Raw genomic sequence first — 15,194 nt, 5'->3', positions numbered from 1 at the left:
ATTTGAGAATAGTGGCTCTATAATTAAATTTAAGAACATTATTTTTCTTCTTCAGGGCATAGACATGTGCCATTATGGCACAGAACCTCCTTGGATTTTACTATAGAGATGAAGTCTAGCTTTCTTCTGTGTGAGGAGAGATACGTGCATGTATATATACATATATATATATATATATATAAATATGTCCTTCCATGTAATCTTTCCAGGAAAAACCCTTTTCACTAAAAAAGCCTTCTGGCTGGGTGGTGTAACCCAACCATTATCACATCTGTCTAGCATCAAACGTAGGTTGTGGAGCTGGGGACAGGAGAAGCCTGTTGAAACTTAATGGCATTCTGTATCTTTGATGCAAGTTGCTTCTATTCATAGGTTGCATTCCTCTTCCTTTCTGTACATGGAATTCCAAGAATAAACCAGTATGTACTGTGGTGATGCTTTAATTTTAAGAATCATAATCGTTCAGATAAACAAGGCAGTTGGCTCAGGTTGCTGTGAGAGCACTTACTAGGGTCTGGCTGTGGGAAGAGTGCATTTCAAAATGCACAAAAGTTGTTCCTGTCGAGATATAGATGTTTGCATGAGCTGCCTAAGAACTCATTAAATAAGGGATATCTGTGTTTCTCTTTATTTTTCTTTCTCATGCTGTCTTCCATGTTTCAGTACTGTTTCTTTCTCATTTTTCACATCATCTCACTTATGAAAGTATGAATCCTACCTGCAGGAGCTACGTAGAATATACCAAACTCAGTTGTCCATTGAAAATGCACAACTGTATTTTATTCATGTTCTCTGACATTTGTTTTTCTGTACTTCTCAAATTGCTGCGTTCTGTGGAGCTTTTGTGGTAAACTTTTAATTTGGTTGTTGTGCTCCACAACTTACCCATTTACATGTTTGCTTCATGTAAACTGAATATATGATAAATAATCTCAAGGGTACTACGTGCCTTTTTTTGATACATATTCTAGGCTCAGTCTGTCTAGAATTTGACTTTTTTGGTATTATCCTGTTACTACCACTACTAATTCAATCATGTGATGATTAGGTTCTGTGATTCAAAACCAAACCTGTATTACCTCCCAAACATGGATGAATCTTCAGTGTTTATAGCAACTTGGAAACCTTGAGGGAACTGGTCAGAGGAAATAGTTGGTTATTTCTATAAATAACATTTTCCCAGGCAGATGTTCTCAAAGAACAGTCAGTGCTGTGTATGTAGTTTCCTTTTCCAAGACCAAAGTGAGTATTACTAAATATGTGTAGACCCCCAAGAGTGAAAGGAGTTCTATTTTGGCAGCAGTGACTCAAATGCTTCTTTTCTTTTGTTTTTGAAGTAGGTTATTTGGATGATTTCCTGTACTTTTTGAAATTTGACTAGATATTACAAGAGGATTGGATATAGGCATCTTTGCATTTTACTTTTTCTTAGCCAAGTAAATGGTTAATGCTACTGTTGTAGCTAAAACACTGCCTTCCCCAGTGGGTTTGCTGGCTACCATGTAATATTTGTTCACCTCCCACAAGAGCAGGGCTGGCAACATTTCAGTGGTGGTGTCCAGTACTTGTGAAATGCCTTTGTTATCTTTCTGGATAAAATGAACTATGATAATGTACAATAGTAATAATACCATGGCTGAGCATTCTCTCTGGTCTCAATGTCCTCTAAATGGGAGCTGTGCTTGCCAGGTCACTTTGAGAACATCCCAGCCATTGTGGCTGTGTAACTCTCATCCTGCCACCATAAGAATGAATAGAACTCACTAGCAAGGGAGAGGTTGGGTTGTGGTTTGAACTGTCTTTCCAAAAAGAAGAAAGATAGCCATCATTTTCAGGAGCCCAGACTGGCAAAAGAATACGTGTGTAGTCTGAACAATTGCAAATAAGTACCTAAAGTTCCAAGGTTCCCTGCTGCTGGAATACAACATGTGTGTTTATTGGAAGCCGTTAGCATCCCTCAGACCCAAACTCCAAGAACAGAGAAAATGTGACCTGCATAGTCTGAATTCTCTATTCAAGCTCGGTGTCAGAGTGGGAAATGCTGAGTTATGACTTACATCAAACATAGCCATTTCCTCCTGGTTCAGCTAAACCCATGGAAATAATTTATTCAGATAATATGGACATAGAACAGCTTTAATTCATATACTTTTGGCAAGTCAAGTATATCAATATATGATTGTAAAGTTACATTTTATTGATTCCAGAAATAGTCTTTAACATTTAGTCCTTGGATATCAAGCAAAGCCAGAAGTATTTCAGTAGTTTTTCTTATTTTCTTTGGAGAGGAAATGGAAAATATGGATTGATTGATATCTTAAATTAATTGCACTTTCAGGAACGATGTATTTAATTACTGTCCTGTTCCCTGCTGAGATAAAGAAATCAGTATATAGTAATTTGTCCAGACGTATCTGCAGCAAACATTGTATTCTTTCCAGTTCTTGAGGCTGATAATCAGAGATGAACTTTGGATGATGGCTGTGTTCATTCTGTGACTTTTTTAAAAATAAACTACTCAGTAAAATTTTGCAATAGGAAAAAAAATCTTTAAACCATGTGGAAGTGTTTATGGATTCTAATGTTGGTTAGTTTGCTTTTTGATTAAACTTACAAGTATGCTTGCAACATCTGTCATGCAAGTTACTATACACAGTTGCTATCCTGCAAGGAGTTCATGCTTTCATTAAACTGAACTTGCCATAACTCAGTGCTGAAAGATCTTTGAAAGTCCAGTCACAGGAGTTTTCTTTGTTTCCACAGAACAGAGCTTCCTTAGCAAAATATGTAGGTCTCTCTGAAAGTAATGCTTTCTATTTATTTCTGTGGAAACTACAACAGGTACAAAGAACACTTTCTGATAAATCAAATTCTCAGCTACAAAACACTCTTTTTCAACATAGTCACCACTAGTAGCTCTGCATTTTCGCCAGTGATGAAGAAGAGCCTGCATGCTGCACTTGTAAAAATCTGCACCAGTGGAGGTGACCACTGCTGAAACACACCACCCACTGCCTCACTGTGCTCACATCCACTGCTTGGTCTCCGTAAACGTTCAGCAAGCATCAGTGAATGACAATGGATACCATTTTTTCTGCATGGACAACTTCAGTGGCACACATTTGCTTCAGATGCTTTTCAGTGTTAGACAGCATTTTGTCAGTCTGCTGTTCTGCTGCCATCTGTCACACGGCAACAAAATGTAACAGAATATTGGTGGGAAGGTTCAATCTCTACTGCCATACCACCAACATCTGCCTCTGACATCGTGGGTCAATATAATAAAATAGGAAGCATTACTTTTGGAGAAGTCCTTGCATATGCATAAGTGAATCAAATGCTAGCAGTATGCCTGAGGCAAACTAGATCTTACCAGTGTGGTAAAGATATTCCAGGGGTGGACACCACAATTGCCAGCTTTATTCCTCACCTCCTTAACAAGCAGGCCCATTTAAACTAATGAACAACTCCTGGGAGAAAAGTTGCCTGAGTGATGGTTAGAGGAATACATCATTTATGGATGGACATTGGGGATATGGGGCGAGATGCAGCATTGCAGTGTGGACTTGCCACACCGTTCTAGATATGACTTGTCACATAGTGAATTCCATGTTGTGTACATGAGTGACAACAGCAAGACACACTGTATTGAAAAAAATACCAAAATACTGAGTTGAACTGACTGTCCTGGTATCTGTCTCTATGTGCAGTTATCTCTTTTCATGCTTGAATGAGTCTTTTTCATGTATATGGATCTTCTGAATTTGCATATCTACTCAGAGTACTCAGCCTTACTGATATTTTTTGAAAACTTGACCTTTGAGACAGACATAAAGCATTTGGTTAAATTAGTTGTTTACTTAATGACTGCATGGGCTAAGTTTAGCAAAAAAGAGCACATAATTTTTTTCATTATTATTTCAGCCTCACAAAGTTACTGTCTGAGAAAAAAATATGTTTTAAAACTATGCTTGTTTTACTACTAAACCATGTAAAATAGATTTCCTTTTAAACTTTATGAAGTATGACAGATCTTCACTCCAAGTACCAACAGTATTATCTTGAGTCAGTTTGCCAGTCTGCATGAACTTAGAAGTTAGGAGGTATGTTGCACTTTTTTGATCATTTTTCTGCATAGCAACATGTATTGCAATAAACTCGGATTAGATACAGGCGCTAGATGTCAGATTCTTCCATGGTAGCTAAATAGAGTGTCTGTAGAGAAGGCCTTACCATTGAGCAAACTGCTCAGCTTCTCTTTGCCTTGTTTCCCCAGCTACAAAGGTCTATTTATCATTTTGTATATACACACTCACATACCAACTACTTATGAAATGGTGATGTTTGAAGCATATATATTTATCTTCTTGCACGTTTAATTGAGCAAATGAGGACCAATATTACTGAAAAGCAAAGGGATTCACCTCCCAAAAAGTCAGTGGAAGACTGGGTAATCAAGCCAGACCACTGGAGTCCTCATGTTACCTTAACCACAATACCATCCTTCCTCCCACATATACAGTTTCTCCTTAAACTCCAGCCATTACTTATGGCTACTTTCCAAAAAGGCCTTTTCCTCACAGGGAGGCCCAGGCAGTGGCAGTTTGCCAGTCCCGTATGGAAAAGCTGATCCGCAATATCTGTTCATGACCCCTCTGTACTGTGGCAGGGGTACTTTAATTGGGAGGAAGGAAATGGTGCATCCTCTTGGAGCTGGCTACATGCCAGAATAGTCCAGGGCCACGTGAACCCAAGTGCGGTGTGTTTTTTTTTTTTCCCTGCCTTCTTGGCAGGAGTAAAATGAGACACACATAATAAGCAGTGATTGATCTCTGCAAGGGGAAACACTCAGCGCTTCCAGTCCCAGCAGCACCAGTCTGCTGTGCAGAGATTCGGGGTGCTGCTGCCCAGCCAGCTGGTGGCGTCTTGCTGTGGGTGAAGCTCCTTGTCTCCCTTTAGGTGTGATTAGCTGCGCATTTTCTGAACTGTTTAGTTCTTTCTGAAGAGTCACAAGGTAAATGGCTTTGGACCTCTGCCTAGGTTAAAGAGCTGGGGCAGTAAAAGATTCCTGATGTAAATCCAGAGTGTAGCTGCTCAGATACAGCTGGATTGTCCTTACTGTAGCAAAGTAACTGTATAATAAAGATGGCTTGTGATTAAGGCACTGAACCCAAAGTATCCAGGCATTGTTCAATGGGAGATTTCTTCAATGGCTCTTAAATTTTATTTCTTAGCTACAAGTATATCAGTACTTACTTCACTCTCTTTTTACTTGTTGGTTTACACTGTGGTCAATGTAATCCATTAGAAGACATTTGTCAGAAACTCTATACTGATAAAAGTCAATATTTTCTTTGTGTGCAGCTTAGTAGATCAGGATATGGTAGAAATTTAATTAAAAATTTATACCTTGCTGATTGACATTAGTGGCAAAAGTCTCTGATAGAATTATGGATTCTGTGTGAATGTTGTTTACAAACCTGTATTCCTTCTTCAATAATAGTCTGCAAACACTAGTGTACTAAAGTCAGGTCATAATATTATTTTACAGCAGGATGTAGTGCTGTTTCTTAATGCATGATGATCATGGGAAAAAGATTAGTTTAAAGAAATACATAGTCTAACCATTTTTCTGTAGCCCACATTTCAATTTATTTCACACTTTATTAGTCTGGGACAGTGAGCCTCACTGGGCATGATAAAAATGCTTTAGACACTTAGGCAACAGTAAATATAACAGAGACAGTATTACTTGCACTCTCACTAGCTTTGCTTTTTCCCAACTGTGGATTACATTTTATTTTGCAATATCCTCATTCTTGAAACATATTTATCATTGGCACTATATAGAGAGAGAGCCACAGGATAGTAATGCAGGAAATGTCAACTAAATGCTTATACTTTCAGAGTTCAGAAAAATAGAAAGTCCAGTAATTCAGTGACCAGCCTGCGGAGGTGCAGATGGGAGGGGAGAAAATAGCAGCAGAAAAAAAGACAGTAATTTGTTATGATGTTAACACTTCAGAATTACTTTGACTGGGATGTTCAGTTTGTGTGAGTGCTTGAAGAATGCATCTTTGCGCAAGTGTTACGGGTGATTTTAAATGATTTAGAACTGACATGGCAGCATAAGGGAGTTGTGTATACTAGTGAAAGAGACTCTGAATACTCAAGATTTGAATACTCAAGAGTTGACAGTGCTGTCGTGTGACAAGAAATAACTTCACACTAACAGGTGTAATTCCCCAGTCTACAAGAAACACAGATTTTCTGTTGCTTTGTTATTCTGTTTTGCCAGAAACATGCTTTCTGCTCAGAATATACTGTAGATGGCAGTAAGGTTATGCTAGAAAAAAGGTGCACAGGCTGAAATAACTCAGTTAAGAAAAAGTCAGGTTTTGAATCTAAGCTCCTTAATTACAGAACTCTAATACTTATTTGAAGCATCTCCAGAAGGGGCTAGCCATTGTTTATCTATTCTGATAAGGATCATATCAACTTTTTATTTCCATTTTATTTGTTTCTGCCTGAATTTGTGTGAATTTGTTTACAAAGCAAGGAGACACCCCTTTGCAGTTTATCATGGCAGATGTAAACCATGACAGTTTGTAGGTTTGCAGACAGTTCAGTCTGTCTCTCTTTTCCTGGTGTAGGGCACGAATCCATTGGGACTGACACTGATAGCCCCAGAATTTGGGGACTATCCCTATATTTCAGAAGACTGAATCAATGTCCCTCTTTCTCCTATCCTATCTCCACACAAAGAAAATGTACTGGGACTTGGTGCCCCAGCATAGCTGTTCCCCTCTAGTGAGCTCTGTCAGGGTTAAGAATAAAGGATGAGGCAAGCTGAGGCAACCTTTTTTTCAGCCATGCTGACCCAAAAGGCCCAAAACTGAGGGCCTCTTCAGCCTTCCCAGATCATTGTCACCCAACTCTCATTAGGGTTTGCTTTTCTCCTTTCCTGCATTTCCTTTGGTGGCTGATTCCTCTTCTTCCATTATATCCCTTTATCTTCCCATTGTACTCTCTCCTTACCTCCTATAATAAGGTTCTCCTATTGCTCTTCCTCTGCTGAGTGCCTTCCCCAGGCACAAGTTTGTTGATCAGAGTATTGCCGTTGGTCCTTGCCTTGCCTGCGGTGGTGTGCACTCACACATTGCATGGTGGGGTCACAGATCTGGGCTTGACTATTCCTTTACCATTTTCATCGATGCATATGTACGCACATGCATGTGTCTGTATTTATGGAAAGCAAAATGTGGGAGAATTGAACAATATGAGAGAATCGTGGACCATGAATCAGACTGGAGACCACTGGTCCACTGAAAATGCCACTTCCACAAATTCCATGCAATGCTCCTGCTATAGCTGGTGATCTCTTCTCTTTACCATGTTTGAAATCCAGGACTGAGTCCCAGTTATCCTCACTGGGATTTCTGGGTTGTCTTAAGGGCCTCGCATTAGCACAAAAAATACCAGAGGCAGTAGGTCTCTGATGTCAGTCCTGCCCCAGTGAACCAAGACAGCATATACTCTGTATCCATGTTGCACCATTTCTCTTGCTTTTATCCATGCATCATCCTCCTTATTACCCCTTCTCCAGCATGTTAAACTCTCTTGTTCTTTCCAGCTTGCCACAGGCACTTGTCTGCCATTGCCATATGGGTTAATATTGCTGTCATTTTTAATGAAATCTGTTTGTTGTAAGGAGATGGATATGTACACTGTGTGGTCTCTTGTGAAGCTATGACAATGTTGTGATTACTTTGCAGCCATCACAAAAAAATCTTTCTGATGATCAGAGGGACTCTATCTCATTAAGTGGAAACATGTTATGTTGATCCTATGAAACTGGATCCCATAACAAAGCATGCCTTTGCCTTTTAGGGATGGCAAATTTAACCAATCCCGAACACTACTTTTAAAATGTCCAATAAAAAATCCTTAAGGTCCAGTTTCTCATTTCTGTTGCATTTAAATTAAGCTCTCTGCTTAATTTTGAATTATCCACAGCACTTACATCAAGTGAACGTACTTAGCTTCACAGTGGAATCAACTGTAGATGCAGGATTTCATGCTTCATTAATATTTATTAAGGTCTTCAGCTCACTTTTCTTGCCCTACTGAAAAGCTGTACAAAAGCATTCTGTATCCAGTAATGAAACAGTAAAATACCAAAACTATCATAACCAACTTTTAAAGATAATTCCTGAAGCAGATGTTCACAAACAGACAATTTTTATTAAAATAACAGTGGGAGTTTGCTTTTGTTTGTTTGGCCCTAGAGGAAATTAAAAAGCCTTTCTATAATTTTGATTATAACTTCAAGTGAGGATTTTATTGAATCAAGGATGTTGTTGCATGAAGGATGGAAACCTTAGGGGTTTAAAACCTGTTTTTAAAAGCTACAAATTGAACTTCTCTTGTTAATCTTAGGAAACCAAATCCCCTGGCAATTTTATTTTCAATGTGCAGAACTTGTAGGTCTGTTACAAAACCTGATAATACAAAAATGGCACCCACTTCTTCAACACATCTGCTCCCTGAGCATATGTAAGGTGTATCTGCAGGTTCCCAAGACTAAAATAAGTACCTACAATGAATCCCACTGGTAAAAGCATTGCAACAACAGAGGCGGAGGAAGTTCTAACTTATTACTTTTTTTTACCAATAAAGAAATTCACTAAAGTCTCCATGTTGGAGCATGAAAATCTAAGGAGAAACTTTGCTATTAGCTTTAAGTCTCCATTGATCCAAAGTACACTGGCATCGGTAAGATTTCTCTGGGATTTTATGATCACAGAATCATACAATGGCTTAGGCTGGAGGACACTTTAAAGATCATCTAGTTCCAACCCTCCAGTAATGTGTAGGGTTGCCACCCACTAGATCAGGCTGCCCAGGGCCTCATCCAACCCAGCCTTGAATGCTTCCGGGGCAGCATGTTCCAAATTCTCACCACCCACTGAGTAAAGAATTTCTTCGTAATATCTAACTTAAATTTCCCCTCTTTTACTTAAAAGCCATTCCCCCTTGTCCTATCAAAATGTTGCCATCTTGAGGTTCTATTGTCAAAATACATCCTTTGCACTGGTATAGCTGTAGGTACGAGTGAAAAAACAATACTAGTAATGATATTTTTTTGCTACAGGAAATGGAAGTTTACGTGGCTTTTTTTCGAGCAAGTTTGAAGAACAGAAAACTAGATAAACTCTTCATTTTTTTTTTTTTTTCTGTGTTCCTGAGAACACTATTCTTAAAGATGCTGGGAGGTGAGGGTCATGGCTCTCCAAAATTTTACAATATCTTTTTTGTGAGGACATGAAACAGAAAACCCATCATCAGTGTGTTTGCATGTACTGAGTAGCAGATAAAGCTTTGCTTGTGATGGATGAGCAAGAGACTGTGTTCATAGTTTGTGCACAAGACTGAACAAACCACTTTTCAGGTATGACTTCAGTATGCGTCATGGCCTCTGGAAGGTCATGGGACCAATCTCTGTAAAATTGAGGTCATAAGCATTTATGTATTTGTCTGCCTATCGTATATTTACAATGTGGTTGTAGCTATATATGTAATACACACCTATGCACTCAGCAGAGTTCACCTATCTCTGAATTAGTCGTATGCCTCAGGGCTGTGTTCTGTGATTATTCAAAAAAGATACTTGTTACACTGTTCCTCAGCATCTATGGCCTGTGCACAGAAGCTAAACAGTGGAGGTGAGGAGTACTGAGAAAGTCGTGTGTGCTTGCTGTCATGTTGCTATGAATTACAGGCGCAGCTGGGGCTCACTTACCAGGACCTGAAGTTTGCGAAGTTGTGCTGGATGAGCACACTCATCAGTTTGAAAAAGCTGTCTTCCAGAGCCCCATGGATTAAAGTATACTTGAAGAAAATTAAAGTTGCTAAAGAACTGAAACTAGAAAGTTCAACTTAACAGAAACTTTGTAGTGACAAAACAGTACAAAATATTCCTACATATAGCCAGTTTGGGAATAAAGAGTGGCAATAACTGACTGATAGAGGAAGACTAAAGCACTGTGTCTTACTCAGCGGGAGTTAAGAAAACAGGTTTGGAGTGGTAGGAGTTATATAAATGTTTAATTATAATGAACAAAATATTGATTCAGTGGTCTCCATGGTGCACTGCTAAGTTTGAGGAGTTATTTTTGAATGCTTACCAAAGTCTATTATTAAAATCATTTTTGTTAATCTGAAAGGAAAAAAAAACCACCAAAAAACAGAAATATAAGACGTTTATATACAAACTGAAATGAAAACTGCTAGCTGGTTTTTTTTTTGTTTTTTTTTTTAATCACAAGAATCTAGGAAATAAGAATAATGGGCCTTACAGCAGCCTGAACACTTGGAGAGGATTTATTGTTGCTGTTCTGCATTTTGTAAGATCAGACTTCTGGTCTGCCTTCTGACCTCACACAGCTGGTAGCAAAAAGACAAGGGAAATCATTTAGCAACAAGAAGAATCTGAAGCTATCTGTTTCCTCCAAAGCATCTTAACACAGACGATCATTAAATAGAAAATTTGAGATCTGAATGTAGATTACTGGGAGGAAGAGGAGAGTACCTGTAGTTATTTCCATGGCTGGTACTTCTGGAAACATGGGAGCTGGGAGCTAAAATAACGTCTTCAGAACCATGATGAAGCACCAGTGGTAGAATATGTTGGCTTTTCTCAAAGAAGGGTTTAAAAAAAGGCAGATAGGTGAAGGTGGTCTTTCTGAATTCCGCTGATCTCTTTTGTTTCATGCATTTGTGGACAATGAGAGCACAGTTCATAAAACTCTAGCATCCTTGACCTGGAACCCAAGAGCTGGCTTGTACTTTAGGATTAGATCCAAAGTTTACGTTAGTCTTTATTTGATACCAATAAACCTGTATCTGCCTTTTCTGGTCTATGTTTATTAGAAATATTTGGAGTTTTGTTTTGTTTTGTAGTTTTGTTTCATATAAGAGGACTCAGAGTAGTTGAACTATAGGGAGCAGAGGACTTGTGAAGATTTGGGACCCAATTTGATCGCATATTGATGTAAACAAGGAGCTATGATTCCAGGGTTAGAATTTAGATATTCACATTGGTGCTGTTTTCTTTCTTTTTCACATTTTCTGGCAATGTAAGTTTCAATTTAATGATACTGTTACTTATCACCATAATCTCTTTTTGATTTGCAGATGGGTTTCTTCCGCCGGAGGTACAAAGAAATTATTGAGGCTGAAAAGAACAAAAAGGAGACTGAAGATAGTTGGGACTGGGTCCAGAAAAATCAATGAACTGCCCTTGAGAAGGGAAAGCCCAGTCATGTGACACGTGCTTGCTCGCCCATAGGTCCTGCTCTCGTATCTTCCATATGTGGAAGAAGGAATCTTCTCCAGATTTTTCGGAGGCCCTGTTGATGCTGTGTCTTTATCACTCTAACAAGCTAGGGAACATATCCTGAGGCAACCACTGTGGCCATGTCAGGTGACTGGAGCTATTTACACTTCATTTTAGAGCTGAACTTTGAACTTTGGTAACCAAGCTGCAGTGCAGAGTAATATTTATGAATCCAACTATGTGGTATACCCTCAGGGGAAGACTGTTACCTAAAAATATTTTTTATAAATATAAGCTTTTTATATTGATCATGTCTTTATATTTGTATCGATGTTTTATAGTTTCTATTGAATAGCTATATAGTTCACTCAAGCACTGATATCTGGCTAAATCATTGGGAATACATATATGTATATATAAATCTTATTGTACTTTTAAACTTCAATGCAAGAGAGAAGAAAGATTTGCAGATCAAAATAGCTGAAAACCTCATATGCTTAATTCACAATGCTTGGTAATATTGTATATAGACCATTTAATGGCAGTAAGCCAAAATCTTTTCACTGTCTCTTTTTTGAGTTGAATTTGGTGTTTGATTTATAAAGTGAAGAACCTAAAGTGTTATACATATGTGATGTTTTGTATACGAGTCTATCCTTCACTGACCTGAATGGGAAAGGATGAAAATACTTCCTCAGTGACACGTAGCAAGACTTGTAGCTCAACTTGTATTGCTGAAGAAAGCATAACATGTTTTCCTTTGGGAATTTTTCTCTTGCAGTCCCTAGTATTTTGATCATGGTCTAGGATTGGACAGTTGAGATACCAAAAGGGAATAATTTGGCCAACTACCATAGCACTGACAAATTCCTTGGAATTAAAAAATAAAAATAAAAAAACTGGAGCCATATTAATATTTAATGTTAAGAAGGATAGTTTTTAAGCTACTGTTAACAACAGTGACCTTTTGCTGTCAAAGCAAGTGATCACTTGATGCAAGCTGTAACTATTATACCTGCCTTGTGAGTTTTCTACATGAGTCATGAGTGTTTATATGATATTTTTAGGAGAGATAAGTAGATGCAAGCATTAAAATGTTCTTTGGATCTTGAGATTCCCTGTTTGGGTGTTCCTAGTATAGAATGTACAAGGGGGAATGGCTTTAAACTAAAAGAAGGAAAATTCAGGTTAGATGTTAGGAAAAAATTCTTTACTCAGAGTGTGGTGAATCAATGGAACATGCTGCCCAGAGAAGTTGTGGATGCCCTATACCTGAAGGCATTCAAGGCCAGGTTGAATGGGGCCCTGGGCTGCCTGATCTAGTGGTTGGCAACCCTGCGCATTGAAGGGGAGTAGAGCTCAATGATCTTTAAGGTCCTTTCCAACCTAAGTCATTTTTTGATTCTATGATTCTGTGAATGTCGTTCTTCATCAAACATTAAGAAGGAAGTTTTGTCAAGGTGCAGATGTTACTGAATCTCAGGTTGCCACTTCATTCGTTAGTAATTCCTTAGTAAATCATTTGTTGAATTGGAAAACATGGAATTGTAATTAATTCAGCCATGTATCTTCAAAAAGCTCTTGGGTTTCTGAATAGAAACAGTGAGTCTCTATGGGGCTTGGTTTTAGATTCTACTTGTACTTTGCACCTTGTGTAAATAAGAAGTAATTGTAGTGTTGGTATAAAATTCATATAAGGGAAAGGATGATCAAGCTCTACAGTAGAAGATGAGAGAATAACAGGAATGAATGGTGGCAGGATATGTCTCCTTGCATTTGGGTAATGTGAAAGAGCTGCTGGAAGTTTGGAAACCTGAATGTAGAACACACACAAGAAGTCTGTTTGAGAACATGCCTTATCCTTGCTCTTCCTTGCAAATTCATTATGGTTTCATATTTTAAAAAAATAACCTGTTTCCTGTTTGTTCCTCCTGCTCTCTCAGTGGTATTAAGTGCCTGCTACTACTACAGTATTGATCAGTGTTTGTTAATTTAACTATCTGCACCCATTAGGCAGGAAATGCTTTTTAAGTGAATGAAGCATATCGATTCAACATTTGACAAAAAAAGACTGTTAGTCTATTTGATTATCCTTCTTAAGAAATCATTGTTGATTTGAAATATTTGGTCTTGGAAGTGGTCATTTAAGGTAGAATCTAAAAAAAAAACTCCTGAGAAGAAACCCAACTATAGCCACATGTAGTGGATTGCATCAGATGGCAAAAACAGAAGGCTGATGGCCTTTGACTGCACTATTGTGTTAGTGACTGTTGAATTCCTTCCAGTATGACTCTTCTGACATCACTTAGATTTACTAGTATTTAAACCTAATATATTTATTTTTCTGTTGCTGAAATACCTAACAGTACCAAATAGAAGTTAGACATGAAATTCATTAATAAGTATGAATTAAGTAAGTAATTGCTTTAATATATACTGAAAAACAAATAATGAGTCCATTTATTTAGCTGTAAGAATTTTCTCTGTCTGACTTCTCTAAAACTGAGAAAAAAAAAGCAACAGATGTAATAGTAAATTTGTTGAAAATGGAGTTCAAGGGACAAGAAAAACTAATAATGAATTCAAACTGATTTTGAAGAGCTTCTATCCAAACAATGAGGAAATTCCCTTGGAAAAGTTGAAATTCCTCCATTGCATTTTCACTTTCTAAACAACAACAACAGAAATGCCAAACAGCAGAAATGCCAAAAATGTTTCATTTTCATATTTTAAGAGCCAAGAGTAGCTTTTTCTTTGAAAGATCTTTTGACCATATATGAAGAAGAGAGTTAAAAATGATGTAATATCTGTTATTGATCCAACACAAGTCCCCGCTCAATGAAAATCAAGTCACTGGTCAAATTAGTGAAATATTCTTGAAATAATCCATAAATTCTAATTATCATCACTGTAAGCTTCCCAGTAGTTCTGTTGACACAGTTGCTTTTGTTTTTATATGTATACTCTTTATAATTCTTCTTTTTTTTCAAATTCCAGCACAGCTCTTTGCTTAGTTCCAGTTAAGATAGATTTGACAATGAAATATACGAATGCTAATATTAAAATCCTGTAGATGCATCTTTACACTCCTAAAAGAAACAGGAAAACTCAAGCAAACCAAAGAATCCACTAATAGTTGGTTGCAATTCCAGAAATCTTATGAAAATGTAGTATAATTCAAGAATGTATAGAAAATTGTGCTATGGTTCAGCTGTGTTGTTTTTTTAATTAAAAAACTAAATCAGTGTAATTCTATCAAAATGTAGAGACACGGTTACTTTGGAAGTCGCTTCTAGGGCTCTGGAAGTTGCCATGTGTCAGCCACTGGTTTAGTCCCTTTGTGCTGTGATGCTCACCCAGCAGAGCTGGTGGAAGTCATTGTGTAGGTTCTCTCCAGTTAATCCAGTTTGGGACTATGTCATTGTTTGTCTTGAACAACTTCATTGATGCTGAACTGTCATTGGTTTTGGTTTTATTCTCTTATTGCTAAGGGTTCACTTTGTGCTGGCTCTAAGCTATGCAGTGCTGGCTCTAAGCTGTGCAGGTGGAAGCTTGGAAGTGAGGTAGTATCATTTTCAAACATGTAATCTAGCACTTGAGAGATCTTTTGTTTTAGTTCTAAAGCCATGTGTAGGATGTCTTCTTACCAGCAGTAATCTTGGAGTTGTTTTTAGAGCAGGAAGAAAGCAATCTCAGAAAAATCAGGAAGATCAGGAAGAAAAGAAAAAAAAATGTTAAGGAAGAATTCACTTAAAGCAAAGCTGTTGCAAGTCCATTTACTTTCCATCTTCAAGATGGAATTCAAGAAGGAAATCACAATTCTTGCAGAGTCTTGGACATCCACAGCACCAGGATG

The 15,194-nt window shown here is 37.8% G+C and overlaps 1 protein-coding gene across 1 annotated transcript in view; it reads left to right on the top strand.

Moving 5' to 3' along the window:
* The window catches only part of ITGA9 (integrin subunit alpha 9), a 218,121-nt gene extending 206,165 nt beyond the window's left edge, over positions 1-11,956 (top strand). The window contains exon 28 of the mRNA XM_021386283.1: positions 11,197-11,956. Within this exon, the coding sequence (XP_021241958.1) occupies positions 11,197-11,295 (99 nt within the window). The 3' untranslated portion in view covers positions 11,296-11,956. The remainder of the gene's footprint in view (positions 1-11,196) is intronic.

The sequence above is a fragment of the Numida meleagris genome, chromosome 2 (assembly GCF_002078875.1).
Source record: "Numida meleagris isolate 19003 breed g44 Domestic line chromosome 2, NumMel1.0, whole genome shotgun sequence".
Taxonomy (NCBI): Eukaryota; Metazoa; Chordata; class Aves; order Galliformes; family Numididae; genus Numida; species Numida meleagris.
The sequence above is the reverse complement of the archived record's forward strand: the minus strand, read 5'-3'. Positions and strand labels throughout refer to the sequence as shown.